This window comes from Carcharhinus amblyrhynchos, unplaced genomic scaffold (genome assembly GCF_965287045.1).
Source record: "Carcharhinus amblyrhynchos unplaced genomic scaffold, sCarAmb.v2.hapA scaffold_42, whole genome shotgun sequence".
Taxonomy (NCBI): Eukaryota; Metazoa; Chordata; class Chondrichthyes; order Carcharhiniformes; family Carcharhinidae; genus Carcharhinus; species Carcharhinus amblyrhynchos.
The window spans coordinates 4,217,702-4,241,650 of NW_027649783.1; the positions used below are offsets into that span (position 1 = coordinate 4,217,702).

The 23,949-nt window shown below is 47.0% G+C and overlaps 3 protein-coding genes and 3 non-coding genes across 6 annotated transcripts; 2 read left to right on the plus strand and 4 right to left on the minus strand.

Moving 5' to 3' along the window:
• Positions 1–1,330: 1,330 nt before the first annotated feature.
• trnas-uga (transfer RNA serine (anticodon UGA)) lies at positions 1,331–1,412 on the minus strand. Its single transcript has one exon. It is a non-coding gene; the product is annotated as a tRNA-Ser (tRNA).
• An 819-nt stretch (positions 1,413–2,231) lies between these two features.
• trnag-ucc (transfer RNA glycine (anticodon UCC)) lies at positions 2,232–2,303 on the minus strand. The gene has a single exon. It is a non-coding gene; the product is annotated as a tRNA-Gly (tRNA).
• A 1,565-nt stretch (positions 2,304–3,868) lies between these two features.
• LOC145335906 (histone H1-like) lies at positions 3,869–4,576 on the plus strand. Its single transcript, XM_080181640.1, has one exon. The coding sequence runs from the start codon at positions 3,902–3,904 to the stop codon at positions 4,574–4,576; it is 675 nt and encodes a 224-aa protein (XP_080037766.1). The 5' UTR covers positions 3,869–3,901.
• Positions 4,577–5,144: 568 nt separating this feature from the next.
• trnal-cag (transfer RNA leucine (anticodon CAG)) lies at positions 5,145–5,227 on the minus strand. The gene has a single exon. It is a non-coding gene; the product is annotated as a tRNA-Leu (tRNA).
• A 631-nt stretch (positions 5,228–5,858) lies between these two features.
• Positions 5,859–8,018, plus strand: LOC145335850 (histone H3-like). The gene is made up of 2 exons (XM_080181577.1): positions 5,859–5,987; positions 7,503–8,018. The coding sequence occupies exons 1-2, from the start codon at positions 5,859–5,861 to the stop codon at positions 7,914–7,916; spliced, it is 543 nt and encodes a 180-aa protein (XP_080037703.1). The 3' UTR covers positions 7,917–8,018.
• Positions 8,019–8,927: 909 nt separating this feature from the next.
• LOC145335851 (histone H2A.J) lies at positions 8,928–9,317 on the minus strand. Its single transcript, XM_080181579.1, has one exon. It carries the CDS (start codon positions 9,315–9,317, stop codon positions 8,928–8,930), a length of 390 nt encoding a protein of 129 aa, XP_080037705.1.
• Positions 9,318–23,949: the final 14,632 nt, after the last annotated feature.

The following is a 23,949-nucleotide window of genomic DNA, read 5'->3' on the forward strand; positions in this document are numbered from 1 at the left end:
AGGTAGGTTGTTGCATAAACATTAAATCTCATGGGATCCAGGGTGAGGCATCTTAATGGATACAAAATTGACTTCTTGACAGAAGCCAGGGGATGGTTGTCGAGGATTGTTTTTCAAACTGGAATCCTGTGACCAGTGGTGTGCCTCAGGGATCAGTGTTGGTCCGCTGTTATTTGCCATTTGTATTAATGATTTGGAAGAAAATATAGGAGGCATGGTTAGTAAGTTTGCAGATGACACCAAGATTGGTGGCATAGTGGACAGTGAAGAAAGTTATCGCCAATTGCAACGGGATCTTGATCAATTGGGCCAGTGGGCTGACGAATGACAGATGGACTTTTATTTAGATAAATGTGAGGTGATACATTTTGGTAGATTGAACCAGGGCAGGACTTACTCAGTTAATGGTAGGGCGTTGGGGAGAGTTACAGAACAAAGAGATCTAGGGGTACAGGTTCATAGCTCCTTGAAAGTGGAGTCACAGGTGGACAGAGTGGTGAAGAAGGTATTTGGCATGCTTGGTTTCATCGGTCAGAACATTGAATACAGGAGTTGGGACGTCTTGTTGAAGTCATGAAAAACATTGGTAAGGCCACACTTGGAATACTGTGTACAGTTCTGTTCACTTTATTACAGAAAGGCTATTATTAAACTAGAAAGTGATAGAAAAGATTTACCAGGATGCCAGCAGGACTTGATGGTTTGAGTTATAGGGAGAGGCTGGATAGACTTTTTTTTCTCTGTAGGTAGGAGGCTGAGAGTTGGTCTTATAGAGATCTATAAAATAATGAGGGGCGCAGATCAGCTAGATAGTCAATATATTTTCCCAAAGGTAGGGGAGTCTAAAGGTAGAGGGCACAGATTTAAGGTGAGAGGGGAGAGATAGAAAAGTGTCCAGAAGGGCATTTTTTTTCACAGTGTGGTGAGTGTCTGGAACAAGCTGCCAGATGTTGTAGTAGAGGCGGGTACAATTTTGTCTTTTAAAATGCATTTCGACAGTTACATGGGTAAAATGGGTTTAGAGGGATATGGGCTAAATGTGGGCAATTGGGATTAGCTTAGTGGTTTAAAAAAACAGGGCGGCATGGGTAAGTTGGGCCGAAGGGCCTGTTTCCATGTTGTAAACCTTTACTGACTCAGAGCCCATTCGGCCTAACTTGTCCATGCTAGCCCACGGACACACATGAGTTTCCAAGCTCACCTTCCCGCACCCGGCCTGGAGCAATGCAGCTGAAAGATTGATCGTGATCGAAATACTTCATACTGAAAGATAAGGTTTTTCTTCCCCGGATGCCTGAAACACCGGAAGTAAACACTTCCTGATCATAACCGCTGCGAGCAGGGCTCGAACCTGCGTGGGGAAACCCCATTGGATTTCAAGTCCAACGCCTTAACCACTCGGCCATCGCAGCTGCACATTTATAATCTGAGTAATGTTGATATTAACTTCATCAGGCACCGGGATTGTGCAGAGCACAGTGTGTGAGCTGAAATTTGTTCCTCTACGTTTATTTTGTATCTTTATCTCTGATTGTTTTCCTATTTCAATAGTTTTTCATTAGAAACGAATTACGTCCGAAAAAAAACGAATTTACTATTGGCAAATCCGCCCTGTTTTATGAACTTGATTGAAAAGTGGATATATTTCTCACTACGCTGACTAGGAATCGAACCTGGATCAACTGCTTGGAAGGCAGCAACAAGATCTGCTCACCACTATCGCTCAAACAGCCATTACAATTAGGTACAATGACAGAATTATCTCCGTTGCTGCTTTTAGCAGCGGAAGTAAACACTTCGCGATCACAACCGCTCCGAGCGGAGCTCGAACCTGCGTGAGGAAACCCCCATGGGATTTCAAGTCCAACGCCTTAACCACTCCGCCACCGCAGCTACCCACTTATCACTGTAATGTAGTCACCTTAGGATGTTCATATTAACTTCATCGGGCACCGGGATTGTGCAGAGCACAGTGTGTGAGCTGAAATGTGTTTCTCTACTTTTACTTTGTACCTTTGTGTCTGGCGGAGAACTCATTTATCAGGTCAGAGACGTGTTCTCCTGTTTCAATATTTTTTTCATTAGAAACGAATTATGTCCGAACAAAAAAAAATGAAAAAATAGAAATCTTTATTTTATTTCATTCCTGTCGAATATTGCGTTCGCCCTGTTTTTGTCCACTTGGTTTAAAACACAAGATGCCGCGGAAAAGAATCTAAATAAATTATCGATGCGATGGCCGGGAATCGAACCCGGGTCAACTGCTTGGAAGGCAGCTATGCTCACCACTATACCACCATCGCTGACGCTGGCTAAACAGCAGTTATTTAAATCAGTTATAATTGTGGAAACAATTTGTTGCTGATTTCATCACACACCAGATACATCCACAGCACAGTTTGTAAACTGAACCTGTCTTATCTCGTTTTTCTGGACAGTTTAAACCACCTGTTTTATTATTGTTTCTGACTGGGAAATCATTGTTCAGTTTTCAGGCCTGTTCTTTCATTTAAATAACTGAAAGCAATTTGAAGCTGGATTTTCCATTAGAAACACACTGATGATGAGAATCTTTACTGAATTTTATTTCAGGAATGTCCACCTACTGTTGGGACCTGCGATAACTAATTAAATAAATCACCACTCTGATGGTCAGGAACTGACCCTTGGTCAAATGCTCGCACAGTCACCACTCCATCACCATCGCTCACCTGGCTCTGTCACCCACTCTGTAAGAAAGTCCAGCTCTGACAGTGAATCTGGTTCCCTCCAGGTCCAATCGGAGGATGGTCACAAACTGTCACTGTCAGAAACTCCATTATCAGCGAGTGTGGGATGGTTATTTAACTGGCTGTCACTGGTTGGTGAGGTTGTGATTTACTGTTACCTGTCAGTGCCGGAGAAACAAATAAAACAGGAAATCTAGAGACTCCGAGAGCAGATAATTTGTATTTTCACCCTAAACAAACACAGTGATGTCTGTAATCACTATAATAACTGAAAATAAAAATAGAATTGGTTCTTGCCGCGGAATCTGGTTAACAGATGTGGTTCTTCACCACATGGACTGCAGCGGTTCCAGAAGGCAGCTCACCCCCACCTTCCCAAGGGTAATTAGGGATGGGTAATAAATGCTGACCCAGACAGAGACACCCACATTCCATGAATGAATTGAAAGACAATCTGCGGGGAGCGGCCCTCAGAGTGTTTAACAGTTACTGAGGTGAAAAACTCTAACTAACCCCCTGGAATCCGGAGCAAAGGCCGGAAGGAGGAGAAATTCCGTCCTGGGACCTTCCATTGGGTGAAAGTTTTGTCCTGTGAATGTGTCGATGTGAATATTGTGGAAGAGAGAGTGTATGAAAGGAGCGGGCGGGTCAGACTAATCCAACTGTGTTTGTGTGTCTGTTCTGATCATGAGATCTCCGAGTCTCTCTTGTGGAAAATAAAACCATTTTTCAATCAAAGATTCCCCCTAATCCCCCTGCTGAGCCCCAGAGTGAGATTTCAAGGCAATTGTTTCGCTAATTGGAAGATTTGAGTGGAAAAGTAGAGAACATGTCAGCTATCGCGTGTGAGAGCGGGATCAGTGCAGCAGGAAAACGGGTTTCAGTGGAAAACGGAGTCCTCAGTTCGAGTGAAACCTTTTCAACAGCAAACATTGGAGTGTCAGAGACATGAAGGGTGTGAGCTGGATGTGTGGAGAGGCGGAATTTGATTGGAATGGGAGAGTTTGTGAGGAGAGAGAAACACAGAGAGGCTGGAGGAGCCGGGAGCTGACAGCAGCTTGTCTCTGCTCCGTCCGCTCTCTGCCTTTAAGTTGCTCTGTGCCGCCACCACTGGTTTCATTCCGGATCCAGTTCTGACTCTCCTGGCCCAGATTTTCCAGCCACTCTCGGATATGACTGAAACTGCAGCCGCCCAAACGGCTCCTCCAGCCGCTCCCGCTCAGGTGAAGTCTCCCAGGAAGAAGAAGGCGGCTCCCCGATCTGCCGCTCCCAAGTTAGGCGAGCAGATCCTCAAGGTGGTGGCGGCTTGCAGCGATCGCAAGGGGATGTCCCTGGCCGCCATCAAGAAAGCTTTGGCCGGCAGCGGAGTGGATGTGGGGAAGCGCGGCTCCCAGATCAGGTTAACTATCAAGAGGAAGGTGGAGAAAGGCTCTCTGGTGCAGACAAAGGGACAGGGCGCCTCCGGCTCCTTCAAACTGGCTAAGAGGGAAAGGCCGGGCAAAATGGGAAAGAAGGTGAAGAAAGCCACAGGCAAGAAATCTTTCGTGAAGAAAACAGCGGCCAAGAAGGTGACAAGAAAGAAAGCCGCCGCCAAGAAACCCGCAGCCAAGAAAACTCCAGTGAAGAAAACTCCAGTGAAGAAAACTCCAGTGAAGAAAACTCCAGTGAAGAAAACAAGCAGCAAGAAGGCGGCAACTCCAAGAAAGGCGCTGAAGAAAGCAGCCCTGAAGAAAAAGTCTCCTGTGAAGAAGGTCACGGGCGGAAAGTCGGACAAAAAAGTGACTAAAGCGAAGGCCAATCCCAAAGGGAAAGCAGCAAAAGCGAAGAAAGCCTCAGGAAAGAAGTGAAACAACCCGAGAGCAAATTGGAAACCCCCCAAAGGCTCTTCTCAGAGCCACCCACATCTCTCAGGAAAGAGCTGATCCCGCAAGAAAATGATTCCTGTCCCGCGGGGCCCGGCTCATTCTCAACAGAGATCATTTCAAATTCAGACTAAAGCAAAACAACTGCAGATGCTGAATTTCATTGAGAATTTCACATTTGTTCAATCGCCACTTTCTCTCAGAATAAAGCTGTCTGGTAGATTCAGTGTGAGACAGGAGCACTGGCGGCGAAACACCGCATTCCCCACTCATTTTTAATCCAATCCCTGCAGGGAGGCCAATCGGCCCAACGAGTCTGCACCGACCCACAATCCGGATCCCCCATTCCCCTATTTATTGACCCTACTTCCCCCCTGACACTCCGGGACAATTTAGCATGGGCCAATCAACCTCACACACAGCGGGGGGAAACCGGAGCACCCGGAGGGAGCCCAGGGAGAATGTGGAAACTCCACCCAGACAGTGACCTCAGCCGGGAATCGAACCCAGGTTCCTGGCGCTGGGAGACGGCAGTTCTCAGCCCAAAAGTCAGTGTCAGGAGTGGGAATCGAACCCACGCCTCCAGAGGAGACTGCGACCTGAACGCAGCGCCTTAGACCGCTCGGCCATCCTGACTCCCTTCACTTTAACACAGGGAGATTTCCCCCAAACACCTTCAATAAAGTGTTTGGAAACAGCTGGAAGCGGATGTGGGGGAGGATGTTACTGAGGGAGATTCTTGCTATAGAATAGACTGTGTTTCGGTGGGAATATTACTGACTGGCAATTATAACAGGAGCAGGTTTAAAAACACAAAAGGACAAAGTCACCACCCGAAACCTTAACTCTGTCTCTCTCTCTCTTCACAAAAGCTGCCGGATTATTTGCAGCATTTTCTGTTTCGATTCCAGATTTCAAAGCTCCGGGTTTGTGGAAACTCTTGAGTGTGAAGGGCGGCTCTGGAAGGGTTTGTGTGGGGAGCTGGCTTTCGTTTCCATTCTTAATAAACGGGTTGAAATTGGCGGTTGCAGAAACTGGAGGTGGAGCTGAAAGATCAGGGGCCGTTCTGTGTGTGTGTGTGTGTGTGTGTGTGTGTCAGGCCGGCTCTCTCCTCCCTCCCGCTCTGGGTTGAATCTTCACTCTGTCTCCTCCCCCCTCTCTGCTCTCACTCCGCCTTTCTCAGTCAGGTCGGGGCGGCCTGTATAAAAGGAGCCTGAAAGAGTTCCTCTCTCTCAGATTGGGCAGTGATCGGAGTGAAGAATCCATCATGTCTGGCAGAGGGAAAGGAGGCAAAGGACTGGGGAAAGGCGGAGCCAAGCGGCACCGCAAAGTGCTCCGTGATAATATCCAGGGCATCACCAAACCAGCAATCCGCCGCCTGGCTCGCCGTGGCGGGGTCAAGCGGATCTCGGGCTTGATCTATGAGGAGACTCGCGGGGTGCTGAAGGTTTTCCTGGAGAATGTGATCAGGGATGCGGTCACCTACACTGAACACGCCAAGCGCAAGACGGTCACTGCCATGGATGTGGTGTACGCTCTGAAACGCCAGGGCCGCACTCTCTATGGATTCGGCGGCTGAACAACTCGACCCTTTTCCAGCCAACACACAACAAAGGCTCTTTTCAGAGCCACTCACCGCCTCACAGAGAGAGCAGTGACCTGGGGACGGGGGGGAGCTGGGACAGGCTGCTCAGTGTTTGAGATGCAGCTTTGCTTTGTTTAGGTTCTGGTGCCGGGAAATCACCCAATTGAACATTTCATTTGGAGCAGGATTGTTGTTGAAATGTTTCAGTGGATTGTCTCAGCAGCCCCCAGTTGACATGTGCCCTGAGTGAAAGGCCACCTCACTCCCTGTCTAATCACTCAGTGTTTGGATAGAGTTTCTAAAAGCTTTCTCTGGAATAGCGGGAGTTTAGGAGCAGCAGCCGGTGAATCGTTCACTGGAACCAGTGCCAGTTGTGATGCTATTTGCCCCCCAGACGGTTGTTTCCTGCACTGAAGCTGACAGGCTTTGGGAAACTGCTGAGTTTCCGCTCAGTCATTCACAAAACCCGCAATTCCCGCAGTTTGAGCCGCTCCAACCCCCAGCCTGCTTCTGATTGGCCATCCTCTCCGCATCTGAACCAATCGCACAGCATCGAATGTGAACATTGAGCCAATCATTGGCTTCGACTGTCAACCGGCAGGAATTTTGAATGGGGGGAAATGGCGCCAATTTCAGCGCGGGAAAGGGAATGGAGACAAATTCTTAACTTCTCAACAAGAATAACATCTCTATTAATATTCTGCTGTAAGATTATTTTACAAAGAGCTTTCATTTGTGAACATTTGTCCGCGGCAAACGGCTCCATTCAGGAATGTCAAACGGGACAAATATGAATTCACTCTCTGTAACAAACAACAGACTCAATCCCTTTCACACCGGCTTCAGGGGGACACAGAGAAGACACAGATTTCTCATCCTTTCCCCTGAAAGCGGCACAAGCCACAGGCGGAGGGGAAATCTGAATGGGCTGGAGAGGGAAGGGACAGGGATCGAGTGGAACAGCGGGAGATTCTGGGAATGAACAGCCCAGAGAGCGGGGAAAGGGTCTCAAACACCAAGTGGAGGGAGATGGATTTCAAATCTTCAATGTTTCTGGTAATTAAGGACGGAATGAAGTCTTATTTTATACAAACGGTTATTTGCTGCACAGAAAATGGAGTAATTTCTGGAAGGGGCGGTGAAGAAAACAAGTGAGGCGATCAGAACCTGAGTTCCAGACATTCATTCCCTGCTCAGAGTTTGATTGAAACTTCCTGGGCCAATTCCCGCTGGGGGGGCGGTTCCTCACAGAGTTTAAAAAGGCGGCTGCAGCGCAGACTCTGGATTAACAGTCTGTGTGTCTCAGATTGTGCTGAATCCGCTCAGGAAATGGCCAGGACCAAGCAGACAGCGCGCAAATCGACCGGAGGGAAAGCTCCTCGCAAACAGCTGGCTACCAAAGCGGCCCGGAAGAGCGCTCCAGCCACGGGCGGAGTGAAGAAGCCTCATCGCTACAGACCCGGCACTGTGGCTCTGAGGGAGATCCGCCGCTACCAGAAATCCACCGAGCTGCTGATCCGCAAACTGCCCTTCCAGCGCCTGGTGCGAGAGATCGCTCAGGACTTCAAAACAGACCTGCGCTTCCAGAGCTCGGCCGTCATGGCCCTGCAGGAGGCCAGCGAGGCTTACCTGGTGGGGCTCTTTGAGGACACCAACCTGTGCGCCATCCACGCCAAGCGAGTCACCATCATGCCCAAAGACATCCAGCTGGCCCGCCGCATCCGCGGGGAACGCGCCTAAAACCCCGGCTTCAGCACCAAGAACAACAACGGCTCTTTTCAGAGCCACCAACTCGACAAATGAAAGAGCTGCCATCTCCTGTTAACCAATCTAGTCTTTCAATTCCCGGCACAGAATCTTCCCAGGACTCTGAAACCTCTCCATCTTACAATTAACTCTCCGTTACATTGAGGTTCTACAAACGTCTGATGGAGAATTGATAGATTACGAACGATGCCGTTGACAATTGTCACAATATAATTTTAAAGTGGCTTTATTAAATCTGTGATGATTTCAGTTTGAGGAATAATTCCGCAAATCAACTTTTCCGTAAACGTTTCTAGTCACCTGAGTATTGAAAATGATCTCAATAAGGTGAGAGTATGAAGCGTGTCTGAAACAGTAACCCACTCACATCGATATCACCATTACAGAAACACTTGTACATTCGGACAGACAATAATTAACACTTCCAGGTACAATGACTGGCTCTGAAAACTGATGGGCTGCAGATGAATGTCCTAGTGAAAAGTCTCACAACACTAGGTTCAAGTCCAACCAGTTTATTTGATAGTAAACCCACAAACGGTGTCCCTTCTTCAGGTGAGTGGGAAGTTCGAATGCAGAGTCAGAACTTTCTACTCACCCGATGAAGGAACAACGTTTCTGAAAGCTTGTCGTTTACTATCAAATAATCTTGTTGGACTTTAACCTGCCTGGTGTTGTGAGACTTTTTACTGCGTTTACCCCCAGTCCAACACCAGCATCTCCACATGATGAATGTCCTCATAGACTATCACATTTTAAAGCAATTATATTGGAAATAGGATCATTTCAGCTCATCGGGATGGTTTCCCCAATAAACAGCAGCGTTAAATTACTGTATGCGTCAATAGTACAGATTGCAGGGAAACTGCTATACTGTGAATAGCAGTGCAGAATCTGACCGATAGACACCAGGCCGCCCTTTTCCAGATAAAGTGAGTGGCTCTGAAAAGAGCCTTTGGGTTATCAGATGAAAGAATGGCCGCTTCACTTGCTCTTGCTGGAGACGGCGGAGGTTTTCTTGGGCAGCAGCACGGCCTGGATATTAGGCAGCACCCCGCCCTGAGCGATGGTCACCCCTCCCAGCAGCTTGTTGAGCTCCTCGTCGTTGCGGACGGCCAGCTGCAGGTGTCTGGGGATGATGCGGGTCTTCTTGTTGTCCCGGGCCGCGTTCCCGGCCAGCTCCAGGATTTCAGCGGTCAGATACTCGAGCACAGCAGCCAGATAGACCGGGGCTCCGGCACCCACACGCTCAGCATAGTTGCCCTTTCTCAGGAGCCTGTGAACACGGCCCACCGGGAACTGCAGTCCAGCCCGGGAGGAGCGAGACTTGGCCTTGGCCCGAACTTTCCCGCTGCTCTTTCCTCTTCCAGACATTTCCCCAATCTCCCAAAGCCTTTCACAAAGAATGCTGAAATCCACTCCCTTTCGCTTCTCTTCTAGCTCCGGGAGGAATGGAGGGCCCACATTGCTGATTGGTCACTTTGTTGCTACCTCTCAGCATCTTGTCCATATGACCAATCAGAAATCTGCTGAACTGACCAATCCGGAGCCTCCACGGAGTGAGGGCGGAAAAGCCCAAATTCTCAGCTTCCCACCGATTTCATTTCAAATTGGAAAAGTCCCCAAAGGGGAAAAGAACAAATCCTCCTAGCGCTTTCTAACTGTCCCGGGCGGGAATCCATCCCTGTTCACAGCATTCCCAGAAGGAAAACACTCCCGTTTAGTCTTCAATCAGAACCCAGTGTCCTTCACTGGAAACAGGGAGCCCGATCCAGTCCCTCAGACTGTCCTTATTCCGCTCTGTAATAACCCCACTCCGGACTGTTCCCCTGCGGGGAATGACTGGGAATAAAATGATGAATCAATGAATATTTCAGGAATTGAGAGAAGGGACCGTTACCGCGAAAAAAACAGCCGCTAATGAGGTCATTTAGGGGCTGTGAAAATAACAGCTCTAGGCGAAGGGGGCTGAGTGAATTCTGGGTCAGTGTTTGGTTTACAGGACAGGAGACACAAACAGCAGTCAAGTTATTCTCGTTAACATTCTAATCATCCAATAGGAAGGTGCCGGATACAGCTTTTTCAGATTGACGATTAGATTTCCTCTTCTCAATGTTATTGGAATGATGATCAGACAGGATTCGGGAAAAGCATTCTGCGGATTTACACCGGCTGAAAGAACAACGGGGAAAATTAATGGCGATGGATCAGAAACAGTACATAATCCGCGAGGAAGACACTTAACTTGAAATATACTTGATATGTATTAGAGCAGAGTGGTGAGATATTAGAAACTTTGGAGGAACAGACAGCCGTGCACAGACATCATTATCAGCTAGTGGACAGGAAGGTAAAAAGGAATATAATAAAGCTAATAGAATATGAAGGATTGGAACTCATGCTACAGAAAACTCTGCTTAGACTCCGTTAAGACCACTGCCTTCAGCCTGGACAACACATCTCAGGAAGGTTAGATTGGCCTTGGAGTGGGAGCAGCAAAATTTCACCAGTGATTCCAGACTCAAATCATGAGGACAGACTGCAGACTAGTCTTGTGATAACCTGAATATGGAAGATTAAGGGGTGATGTGAGTGTGATGTTTACAATGAATGATTTGACAGGGTGCAGAGAAACTATTAGCTCTAAATGGGGGAACCTCACTGTAAAATGGTAATGAGGCATTTCAGGGGTAATTTCAGAAAAAAAAGCTTCTTTACAGAGGTTGGTGGAAATGTTGAATTATTCATATACGTTTGTTAAAGCTGAGTTTATAGGAAATTACCAAGCTGAAGATGATAAATAGCCAGTGATATGAAGGTGGATAGTCAGAGTTTCTGTATGTATTCCAACAAGAGGAGAGTTAAAGTGACCATTGGTTCTATAGAAAGTGCATCTGGGGAACTGGTAAAGTAAAATAGGATATTGACAAATTAATTGAACAGATAGTTTTATTGGTGTTCACTGTAGACAATAGAAGCAACATCCCAGAAATGACTGTAAACTATCAAGTGAAAGGGACGGAAGAACCCAGGAAAATTACAATCACCAGGGAAAGTGGCATTGGGCAAATTGTCGGATCTGCGGCTGACAAATGCCTGGGGCCAGATGGACTTCACTCTAAGAATATGAAAGAAGTGTTTAGAGATAGTTGATGCATTTTTTTTTAAATTTTGCAAAATTCCCTGGCCTTGGAGAATGTTCAATTCGGTTGAAATATAGCAGATGCAACCTTTATTTAAAAAGGGGTGGAGACAGAAAGCAGGAAACTACAGGATTTTAGATGGACAGCTGTCATACGGAAAACGTTAGAAGCCATTCTGAAAGATATTATAGATGTTACAACTTGGAAAAAATACAAGCCAATCAGGCAGAGTCAATATGGGTTTCTGAAAGGGAAATCATTTTTAACTAATTGATGGAATTCTTTGAAAGAGGCTCATGTGCTGTGAATGGGGAACCGGTGGATGTCCTGGACTTAGATTTCCAGAAGACATTTGCCAAAGTGCCAGATCAAAGGTTATTGTATAATGTAAACATTCATGGTTTTCGGTGCAACATTTTGACATGGATTGATGATTGGCGAGCTAACAGGTCAAAAAGAATTAGCACAAATGGTTGTTTTTTTGTGTGTTGCAGGACTGACGAGTGGTGCATTCATGCTGGGGCTACAAGTTGTTACAAGTTATAAAAATTACTTGGATGAAGGGACTGAAGGTACGGTTCATAAATTTTCTGACAGCATAAACATAGATAAGAAATTAATTGTGAAGTGTAAGTAAGAAGCTACAAAAGTAATCAGGTTGAGAGAGTGGGCAAAATGTGGCCAATGAGGCAAATTGTGAAGATAAAACAGTGGTTGAAAAATGGGAGACTTTCAAAGCTGAGTTGAATGGGGTGCCAGCCACCAGACACAAATACGCAAGATCCAAAGCTAGAGTATCGTGGATGTCAAAGTATATTGATGAGAAGATAAAGGAAGAAAAAAGAGGCATGTGATGCATGCTGGAATAATAATAGCAATAGAAATCAGGAAAGACAGCTCAAAATGCAGGAGAGAGGCTAAGGCTGGAATTATGAAGAGGAAGCATGAGGAAATGTTAGAAGGCTGTGCAAATACAATCATTACATATTCTTCAAACATACGAACTGTAAAGGATTAGTGAAGGATAGAGTGGGGTTCATAAGGACAAGCAGGAAAAACTGCTCACTGCAGCAGAGGGGATGGCAGAGACAGTAAATAAGTACTGTAGACTTAGACTTACAATTTAGAATCCCTACAGTACAGAAAGAGGCCATTCAGCCCAACCAGTCTGCACCAACCACAATCCCATCCAGGCCCTACCCCCACATCCCTACATATTTACCCACTAATCCCTCTGACCTACACATCTCAGGGCACTAAGACACAATCTTTAGCATGACCAATCAACCTAACCTGCACATCTTTGAACTGTGGGAGGAAACCGGAGCACCCGGAGGAAATCCACGCAGACACGAGGAGAATGTGCAAACTCCACACAGACAGTGACCCGAGCTGGGAATCAAACCCAGGTCCTTGGAGCTGTGAAGCAGCAGTGTTAACCAATGTGCTACCGTACCACCGTTGAACTTGCCCATATGGTACTTCTCGCTTTACCAAATCAGACAATGTGACAATGCCCAGTGGAAAATATACACGTTGATAAACTGAGCTTCATAGTAAGAGTGTGATATTAACTCTCTTGCAATCGATCGTTGTGTGTGGGTGTGGAATTAACTCTCTCCCAATCTATTACTGTGCATCAGTGTGAATTATCTCTCAGTCTATTCCTGTGCGTGAGTGTGGAAATAGTTCCTTCAATATATTACAGTGTATCAGTCTGGAATAAACTCTCTCTCAATCTATTAGTGTGTCTGTGTGGATTCACTCTCCCTCAATCTTTTATGTTATGAGAGTGTTGATTTATCTCTATTATTTTGTATGTGCGGAATTAACTTGCTCTCTTTATAAGACCCTTGTCAGGCCTCATTTGGAGTACTGTGCGCAGTTCTGGTCGCCTCACTATAGGAAAGACGTAGAAGCTATTGAAAGGGTACAGAGGAGATTTACAAGGATGTTGCCTGGACTGGGAGGCATGCCTTATGAAGTTAGGTTGAGGGAGCTGGGTCTCTTTTCCCTGGAGAGACGAAGGTTGAGAGGTGACCTGATAGAGGTTTATAAAATGTTGAGAGGAATGGATAGGGTGGATTCTCAGAGGCTATTTCCCCGGGTTGAAATGGTCACTACGAGAGGACACAGATTTAAGGTGCGGGGAGGAAAGTGATGTTAGGGGTAAGTTTTTCACTCAGAGGGTGGTGAGTGAGTGGAATCGGCTGCCGTCAGTGGTGGTGGAGGCGAACTCGCTGGGGTCTTTTAAAAGACTTCTGGATTAGTATATGGGGTTTTATGGGATTGGGGGTTATAGATAGGTGTTGATGTGATCGGCGCAACTCGTGGGCCGAAGGGCCTGTTTGTGCTGTAGTGTTCTATGTTCTATGTTCAATCTATCAGTGTGAGAGTGTGGAATTAACTCACTCTGATAGTGAGTTAATAATATTTAACTCACTCTGATAGTGAATACTAATAGATTAGTGTGCATGAATGTGGAATTAACACTCTCAATCTATTACTGTGTGTAAGTATGAATTATATCTATCTCAATCTAATAGTGTATATGAGTGTGGAAATAATCTCTCTCTCAAGGGATACAGACTGGGGTAGGCTGTTGGAGGGCAAGTCCAAGTTCAGCATGTGGGAGTCTTTCACGGGAAAACTGAAATGGTTGCAGGAAAGATGTGTCGGATAAGATGAAGGATGGGAAAGGTAGGATTAGAGAGCCGTGGATTACTAGAGATATTGAGGACTTGGTCAGGAAGAAACGTGAGGCGTATGTTAGGTCTAAGCAACTGGGAACGGAGAGAGCATTGGAGGAATACAGAGAGAGTAGGAGGGATCTCAAAAGGGGAGTTAGGAGGGCAAAAAGGGGGCATGAAATGGCTTTGGCAGGTAGGATTAAGGAAAATCCAAAGGCGTTTTACTCCTATGTCAGGAATAACAGGGTGGTGAGGAGGAAAACTCGGTCCTCTCAGGAACAGAGGAGGGGAACTGTGCTTAGAGTCTGAGGGAATGGGGGGAGATCCTGAATGAATACTTTGCATCAGTATTCACAAAGGAGAGGGGCTTGATGTCTGGTACAGTCTTCGAGGGAGCTGCAGACCAATTGAAGGAACTATCCATTACGAGGGAAGAAGTCTTAGGGCTTTTAGATGGCATTAAAACCGATAAATCTCCGGGGCCCGATTGCATTTATCCTAGGCTGCTTAGAGAGGCGAGGGATGAGATTGCTGGGCCTCTGACGCAAATCTTTGTCGCTTCTTTGGACACAGGTGAGGTCCCAGAGGACTGGAGGATAGCGAACGTGGTACCGTTGTTTAAAAAGGGTAGGAGGGATAACCCGAGGAAACAACAGGCCGGTGAGTTTAACGTCAGTGGTAGGTAAGTTGATAGAGAGGATTCTTAGGGATAGGATGTATGTGCATTTGGAGCGTTGCGATCTGATTAAGGATACGCAGCATGGCTTTGTCAAGGGGAATCTTGCCTTACGAATCCGGTAGAATTCTTTGAGGAGGTGACAAAAACGGTTGACGAAGGATGAGCCGTTGATGTCGTCAAAATGGATTTCAGTAAGGCGTTTGACAAAGTCCTTCATGGTAGGTTGGTACAGAAGATTAAAGCTCATGGGATATGTGGTCAGGTATCTAGATGGGTAGAGAACTGGCTTGCAAAGAGGAGTCAGAGAGTAGTAGTGGAGGGGTCTTTTTCTAGCTGGAGGTCTGTCATTAGTGGTGTGTCGCAGGGCTCGGTACTGGGACCTCTTCTCTTTGTAGTGTATATAAATGATTTGGAAGAGGGAGTAGGTGGTATGATCAGCAAATTTGCTGATGACACCAAGATGGCTGGATTGGCGGGCAGTGAGGAGCAGTGTCTGGCAATACAGCAGGATATTGATAGGCTGGTTGATTGGGCAGATACATGGCAAATGGAGTTTAATCCGGATAAATGTGAGGTGATGCATTTTGGCCGGAATAATGTAGGGGGGAGTAATATGATAAAGGGTAAGCCTGTAAGGAGTATAGAATCGCAGCGAGACCTGGGGGTGCAAGTGCACAAGTCTTTGAAGGTGGCAGTGCAAGTGGAGAGTGTGGTGAAGAAAGCCTATGGTATGTTAGCCTTTATAGGAAGGGGTATAGAATATAAGAGCTGGAGTCTAATGTTGCAGTTGTACAGAACGTTGGTTAGGCCGCATTTGGAGTACTGCGTCCAGTTCTGGTCGCCTTACTACCAGAAGGATGTGGAGACTCTGGAGAGAGTGGAGAGGAGGTTTACCAGGGTGTTGCCTGGTATGGAAGGACTGGGGTATGAGGAAAGATTGAAGAAATTAGGGCTCTTTTCCCTTGAAAGACGCCGACTGAGGGGGGATCTAATAGAGGTATATAAGATTATGAAGGGTATAGATAGAGTAAACAGAGGTAAACTATTTCCTATGATAGAGACACGTAGGACAAGGGGCCATGGACTTAAGGTGAGGGGGGAGAGGTACAACACAGATATTAGAGGGAGGTTTTTCACACAGAGGGTAGTGGGGGTATGGAATGCTCTGCCAAGTAAGGTGGTGGAGGCAAACACGCTAGAGTCCTTTAAGAGTAACTTAGACAGGCACATGACTGAGTTGGAGATGGGTGGATATAGGAGATCCTTTTAAATAAGGGTCATTAGCATTGGGGTGTCCTGGTAATGTAAATGGGTATAGTATGATAATAATGTTTTTTCTTTTCATTCACAGGTTTTAAGTTGGTCCACCTCGTGTCCAACGAGGGGCATACATGTGATGTGTCGTACTGGGGCTGCTCTTGGTTATTCGAGATTGGCCTAGTGCTTCATGTCATTAGTGTGTGCCTAAACTGGACAAGATACTGAGCAAGACGACAGCTCAGTGACTATTGCTGATTGCTGTGCAGACACATGGATTTGGGCCGGTGTCTGTGGGAGTTTGCGCATTCTCCCCGTGCTTGCGTGGGTTTTCTCCGGGTGCTCCGGTTTCCTCCCACAGCCCAAAGATGTGCTGTTAGGCTGATTGGCAGGAATAAATTGTCCCTAAATCAGTTTCCCTCAATCTGGATGACCATAAAACATTAAACAGGGGTCGTGGGTAGAGAGGTGGACTGGTGGTGCTGAGATGGCGGCGTGGGCTCGTTAGGCCGAAGGGCCTGTTTCCCGGGCTGATTTTTGTTCTTTGAGGTAGCATTAAAACTGATAAATCTCCAGGGCCTGATTGCATTTATCCTAGGCTGCTTAGGGAGGCGAGAGATGAAATTGCCGGGCCTCTGACACAAATCTTTGTCTCTTCTTTGGACACAGGTGAGGTCCCAGAGGACTGGAGGATAGCGAACGTGGTACCATTATTTAAAAAGGGTAGGAGGGATAACCCTGGCAACTATAGGCCGGTGAATTTGACGTCAGTGGTAGGCAAGTTGATGGAGAGGATTCTTAGGGATAGGATGTATGAGCATTTAGAGCATTGCGATCTGATTAAGGATACGCAGCATGGCTTTGTTAAGGGGAAGTCTTGCCTTACAAATCTGGTAGAATTTTTTGAGGTGACAAAAACGGTCAATGAAGGACGAGCCGTTGATATCGTCTATATGGATTTCAGTAAGGCATTTGACAAAGCCTCTCACGGTAGGTTGGTTGAAAAGATTAAGGCTCACGGGATACAAGGCCAGGTATCTAGATGGGTTGAGAACTGGCTTGCAAAGAGGAGTCAGAGAGTACATAAGAACATAAGAAATAGGAGCAGGAGTAGGCCATCTGGCCCTTCGAGCCTGCCCCGCCATTCAATAAGATCATGGCTGATCTGTCGTGGCTCAGTTCCACATTCCCGCCCTCTCCCCATAACCCTTAATCCCCTCTCTTATCAAAAACCCATCAACCCTCTTCTTAAAAATATTTAGCGAGGTAGCCTCCACCACTTCAACAGGCAGAGAATTCCAGAGATTCACCACCCTTTGAGTGAAGAAGTTCTTCCTCAACTCCGTTCTAAACCACCCCCCCCTTTATCTTGAGGCTGTGCCCCCTAGTCCTACAGTCCTTTCTGAATTGTAAGAGTCTCTCCACCTCTATCCTATCCATCCCATTCATCATCTTATACGTCTCAATGAGATCTCCCCTCATTCTTCTAAACTCTAACGAGTACAAGCCTAGTTTATTCAGCCTCTCCTCATAGCTCAATCCCCTCAACTCCGGCATCAGCCTAGTAAACCTCCTCTGCACTCTCTCCAAGGCCAAAATATCCTTGCGTAAGTACGACGCCCAAAACTGCACACAGTACTCCAGCTGCGGCCTCACTAGTGCCCTATACAGCCACAGCAAGACCTCCCTACTTTTATATTCAATCCCCCTCGCTATGAAGACCAGCATCCCATTCGCCTTCCTGACCACCTGCAAGCTGGGTTTTTGCGACTCATGCACAAGGACCCCGAGGTTCCTCTGCACCGCCGCCTGCTGCAGTTTTTCTCCACGTAAGTAATAATCCTTCCTACCATTATTCCTACCAAAGTGGACCACCTCGCACTTGCCAACATTAAATTCCATTTGCCAGTTCCTGGCCCATTCGCACAGCCTATCTAGATCCTTCTGCAGACTCTCCACACCCTCCGCACAATTTGCCTTTCCACCAATCTTGGTGTCATCAGCAAATTTCGACACCATACACTCGGTTCCCTCCTCCAGATCATCTATATAAATGGTATATAGCTGAGGCCCCAGCACCGACCCCTGAGGCACTCCACTAGTCACCAACCACCAATCCGAATAGCACCCATTGACCCCCACTCTCTGCCTCCTATTTGACAACCAATCCTCTATCCACGCTAACACCCTACCCCCAACTCCATGTCCCCTGACCTTCTGCAATAACCTCTTGTGAAGTACCTTGTCAAACGCCTTCTGAAAATCAAGAAAGACCACATCCACCGGCTCTCCTCTATCCACCGCCCTCGACACATCCTCATAGAACTCAAGTAAATTTGTCAGACACGACTTCCCCTTAACGAAATTAACGAAATACGTCTCATTGAGACGTATAAGATGATGAATGGGATGGATAGGATAGAGGTGGAGAGACTCTTCCCGCTCAAAAAAGACAGTAGGACTAGGGGGCACAGCCTCAAGATAAAGGGGAGGCGGTTTAGAACGGAGTTGAGGAGGAACTTCTTCACTCAAAGGGTGGTGAATCTCTGGAATTCTCTGCCCATTGAAGTGGTGGAGGCTGCCTCGCTAAATATTTTTAAGATGTGGGTTGATGGGTTTTTGATAAGAGAGGGGATTAAGGGTTATGGGGAGAGGGCGGGAAAGTGGAACTGAGCCGCAACAGATCAGCCATGATCTTATTGAATGGCGGGGCAGGCTCGAAGGGCTAGATGGCCTACTCCTGCTCCTATTTCTTATGTTCTTATGAAACCGTGCTGCGTCTGCTCTATCAAGCAATTCCCCTCAAGATGCCTCGTTATTTCCTCCTTGATGACGGATTCTAACATTTTACCTACAACAGACGTTAAACTAACCGGCCTATAATTCACCGCCCCACCCACCCTTCTGTGCACTTTGTCATTGTGACAAAGGACCGTGTCAATACCCTTCACCCCACTATCCCCAATTACAACTACGTTCCTTTTCACCTTCTCTTTGCCTATGCCCTGCTGCATCACTGTATCGTGTGCAGTTTGCTCACCGACCTCACCTCCCTCGTCCTCGTCCAGACTGGAAGCAAGAACCTCAAACCTGTTATGCAGCTTGAGGCTGAGGCCTCCTCTCCCCACCCCCCTTCCTCCTCTCAGCAGCCCCCTCTTGTTCCTGACCCTTAGAGTTAGCCAGTCTAGAGGGGTGGATGTCTCTCGCACCCCATTGACAATGGTACCCTTTCTCCCCCTGATGAGCCTCAGTGTCTGTAGCTCAGAGGCCAGCTCATCTACCTTGAGCTGGAGCTCCTCCAGCAACCTGCACTTACTGCAGACATGGAAGGGTCCTTTTCTAGCTGGAGGTCTGTCACTAGTGGTGTGCATGATGAAAGCTTGTGAGTATATTATCAAATAAATAGGTTGGACTAAAACCTGGTGTTGTCAGACTTTTTACTAGTGGTGTGCTGCAGGGCTCAGTACTGGGACTTCTTTTTGTAATATACATAAATGACTTGGAAGAGGGAGTAAGTGGTGTGATCAGCAAATTTGCAGATGACACTGAGATGGCTGGATTGGCAGGCAGTGAGGAGCAGTGTCTGACAATACAATACACTGCTGGTATATTGCACAGATATATGGCAAATGGAGTTGAATCCTGATAAATGTGAGGTGCTGCATTTTGGCTGAAATAATGTAGGGGGGAGTTTTATGACTAAAAGGTAGACCTATAAAGAGTATTGAAATGCAGCGGGACCTGGGGATGCAAGTGCACAAGTCTTTGAAGGTGGTAGTACAAGCGGAGAAGGTTGTAAAGAAAGCTTATGCTATGTTAGTCTTTATAGGAAGGGGTATAGAGTATAAGAGCTGGAGTCTAATGTTGCAGTTGTATAGAACGTTGATTAGGCTGCATTTGGAGCACTGCATCCAGTTCTGGTCGCCTTACTACCGGAAAAACATGGAGACCCTGGAGAGAGTGCAGAGGAGATTTACCAGGATGCTGCCTGGTATGGAAGGACTGGGTTATGAGGAAAGATTGAGCAAATCGGGGCTGTTTTCCCTTGAAAGACGGCGACTGAGGGGAGATCTAATCGAGGTCTACAAGATTATGAAGGGTATAGATAGAGTAAAAAGTGGTAAGCTTTTTCCTATGTGAGAAACACACAGTAAGAGGGACCACAGATTTAGGGTGAGGGGGGTGAGGTATAACACAGATATTAGAGGGAGGTTTTTCACATAGAGGGTAGTGGGGGTATGGAATGCTCTGCCAAGCAAGGTGGTGGAGGCAGGCACGCTGGAGTTGTTTAAGAGTTACTTAGACAGGCACATGAGTGGGTTGGAGATGGAAGGATATAGGAGATGGTTTTAAATAAGGTTCAGTAGCCTTGGGACGTCCCTGGTAATGTATAAGAATGTGGAATGATACTAATGTTTTTCTCTTTTAATTCACAGGTTTTAAGTTGGTCTGCCTTGTTGTCCAACGAGGGGCATACACGCGATGGGTCGTACAAGGGCTGCTCTTGGATGTTTGAGAATAGCCTAGTACTTCATGTCGTTAGTGTATGCTTAAACTGGACCAGATACTGGGCAACACGGCACTCAGTGACTATCGCTGTTTGCTGTGCAGACACATGGATTTGGGCAGGTGTCTGTGGGAGTTTGCACATTCTCCCCATGCTTGCGTGGGTTTTCTCCGGGTGCTCCGGTTTCCTCCCACTCCCCAAAGATGTGCTATTAGGCTGATTGGTGGTAATAAATTGTCCCTAAATTAGTTTTCCCTCAATGTGGAATGCCATAACTATAGATAAGGTTCATGGGTGGAGGGGAGACCTGTAATGTTAAAATGGCAGCATGGGCTTGTTGGGCCGAACGGCCTGTTTCCCGGGCTGTTTTGTTCTTTGTTCAATTTGTTACTGTGTGTCAGTCTGGAATAAACTCCCAATCTATTATCATGTGTGAGTGTGGAATTAATGGTCTCTCAATCTATTACTTGAATGAATGTGAAATTCCTCTCTCTCAATCTATTAGTGAGAGAGAGTGGAAATAACTCTTTCTCTCTCTCAATTTATTACAGTGTGTCAGTGTGGAATTAACTCTCAGTAAATCTATTAACGTGTGTGAGAGTGGAAATAACTCAATTTATTACTGTGTGTCAGTCTGAACATAAGAAATAGGAGCAGGAGTAGGCCATCTCGCCCTTCGAGCCTGCCCCACCATTCAATAAGATCATGGCTGATCTGAAGTGGATCAGTTCCACTTTCCCGCTTTCTCCCCATAACCCTTAATCCCCTTGCCTACCAAAAACCTATCTACCCACATCTTAAATGTATTTAGTGAGGTAGCCTCCACCACATCAATGGGCAGAGAATTCCAGAGATTCACCACCCTTTGAGTGAAGAATTTCCACCTCAACTCTGTTCTAAACTGACCCCCCCTTATCTTGAGGCTGTGCCCTCTAGTCCTGCTGTCCTTTGAGCGGGAAGAACCTCTCCACCTCTACCCTATCCATCCCTTTCATCATCTTATACGTCTCAATAAGATCCCCCCTCATCCTTCTGAACTCCAACGAGTACAAGCCCAATCTATTCAGCCTCTCCTCATAGCTCAACCCCCTCAACTCCAGTATCAGCCTAGTGAACCTCCTCTGCACTCCCTCCAAGGCCAAAATATCCTTGTGCAAGTGCAGCGACCAAAACTGCACACAGTACTCCAGCTGCGGCCTCACATTGTGAGTACTCCAGTTGTGGCCCTGTACATTTGCAGCAAGACCTCCCTACTTTTATATTCAATCCCCCTCGCTATGAAGGCCAGCATCCTATTTGCCTTCCTGGCCACCTGTAGGCTGGGGTTTTGTGACTCATGCACAAGGACCCCCAGGTCCCTCTGCACCGTAGCATGCTGCAGCTTTTTGCCCTGTAAGTAGTAGTCCTTCCTACTATTATTCCTGCCAAAGTGGATAACCTCACACTTGCCAACATTGTATTCCATCTGCCAGGTCCTCGCCCACTCAGCCTTTCTAGATCCCTCTGCACCCTCTGCACAATTAACTGGAATTAACTCTCTCTCAATATGTGTGTGTGTGTGTGTGTGTGTGTGTGTGTGTGTTTGTGTGTGTGTGTGTGTGTGTGTGAGAGAAATTCACTCTCTCGCAATCATTTATTGTGTGATCGTGTGGGATAAAGAGCATAAGAATTAAGAGCAGGAGTAGACCATATTTTGGGCGGCACAGTAGTTAGCACAACTGCTTCACAGCTCCAGGGACCTGGTTCGATTCCTGGCTTGCTGTGCAGACACGTGGATTTGGGCCAGTGTCTGTGGGAGTTTGCGCATTCTCCCCGTGCTTGCGTCGGTTTTCTCCAGGTGCTCTGGTTTCCTCCCACACCCCAAAAATAGGCTGATAGGGACAATTTATTACTGCCAAAATTAGTTTCCCTCAATGTGGATGGCCATAAAACATTAGACAACGGTCATGGGTGGAGGGGGGGACTAGTGGTGTTAAGATGGCGGCGCGGGCTGGTTGGGCCGAAGGGCCTGTTTCTCGGGCCGTTTTTGTTCTTTCTTTGGGTCACTGTCTGTGTGGAGTTTGCACACTCCTTGTGTCTGTGTGAGTTTCCTCTGGGTGCTCTGGTTTCCTCCCACAGTCCAAAGATGTGGGGGTTAGGTTGATTGGCCATGCTAAAATTGCCTCTTAGTGCCCTGGGATGTATAGGTTAGAGGGATTAGTGGGTAAATGTGTCAGGATAGGGACTGGTGGGATTGTGTTCGGTGCAGACTTGATGGGCCAAAGGGCCTCTTTTTGCACTGTAGGGTTCTATGTCCTATTCAGCCCCTTGAGCCTGCTCTACCATTCAATAAGACCATGGCTGATCTTTTTGTGGACTCAGCTCCACTTACCTGCTCACCGTAACCATTAATTCCTTTACTGATCAAAAATTTATCTATCCTTGCCTGAAAAACATTCAATGAGGAAGCCTCAACTGCTTCACTGGGCAGGGAATTTCACAGATTCACAACCCACTGTGTGAAGAAGTTCCTCAGTTGAGGAGGAATCAACTGGGGATAACCGAAGGGAGCAGGTCTCTGGGGGTGAGCCTAGTGTGAAAGCTCAGGTGGTTAGGGGATGTAAAAGATTGGGCCTCGTGATTGGGGACTCCACAGTTAAGGGGACGGATAGGAGAGTCGGAAGTAATGGTAGGGACTCGGGGCTGGTGTGTTGCCTACCAGGGGCTGGGGTCCGGATTGTATCGGAAAGGGTATTCAGGACTCTTAGGGGAGAGGGAGATCAACCCCAAGTTATAGTTCATGTGGGGATGCATGACATAGGGAGGTTAAGGGAAGGGGATATTAAGCAGAGATTTATGGAGTTGGGGTGGAAACTAAAGGCCAAGTCTGATAGAGTGGTTATCTCTGGACTCTTGCCTGTGCCACGGGATAGTTTAGAGAGGAATAGAGAGGGAAAGTTTGAACTCGTGGCTGAGGGGATGGTGCAAGAGGGAGGGGTTCAGGTACTTGAGCAATTGGGGCTCGTTCTGGGGAAGGTGGGACCTCTATAAGAGTGATGGTCTACACCTGAATCAGAGGGGAACTAATATCCTGGGGGGTAAATTTGCTAAGGCTATGCAGGGAGGTTTAAACTGATTCGGAGGGGGGTGGGATCCTGAGTAGAGGGGGTGAAAGTGAGGGGAGCATAGATGGGGACTGCAATGCACGGCATCGTGGGGCTGGGGCGGAGCAGGGTTTGAAATGCGTATACTTTAATGCGAGGAGTATTCGCAATAAAGTGGATGAACTTGCAGCGTGGATCAGTAACTGGGACTTTGATGTTATGGCCATTTCGGAGACATGGATAGAGCAGGGTCAGGAATGGTTGTTGCAGGTCCCGGGGTTCAAATGCTTTAGTCGGAGTAGAGAAGGAGGTAGAAGGGGGGGAGGGGTAGCATTATTGGTCAAGGACTGTATCACAGTGTCTGAGAGGAAGTTTGATGAGGACTTGTCTGTTGAGGTAGTATGGGCAGAGATTAGAAATAGGAGAGGAGAGGTCACCCTGTTGGGAGTCTTTTACAGACCTCCTATAGAGAGGTTGAGGAAAGGATTGCGGAGACAATCCTGGTTAGGAGTGAAAGTAATAGGGTAATTGTTATGGGGGACTTTAACTTTACTAATATTGATTGGAATTGCTATAGCTCTCGCTCGTTAGAGGGGTCAGTTTTTGTACAAAGCGTGCAGGAGGGTTTTTTGAGTCAGTATGTAGGT

Bases quoted from the DNA above. Each gene is read 5' to 3' on its own strand.
- LOC145335906 (XM_080181640.1), top strand. From the start codon at position 3,902: ATGACTGAAACTGCAGCCGCCCAAACGGCTCCTCCAGCCGCTCCCGCT.
- LOC145335850 (XM_080181577.1), top strand. From the start codon at position 5,859: ATGTCTGGCAGAGGGAAAGGAGGCAAAGGACTGGGGAAAGGCGGAGCC. The intron at 5,988-7,502 runs GTCAAGCGGATC...GAATCCGCTCAG, and splicing joins GCCTGGCTCGCCGTGGCGGG to GAAATGGCCAGGACCAAGCA.
- LOC145335851 (XM_080181579.1), bottom strand. From the start codon at position 9,317: ATGTCTGGAAGAGGAAAGAGCAGCGGGAAAGTTCGGGCCAAGGCCAAG.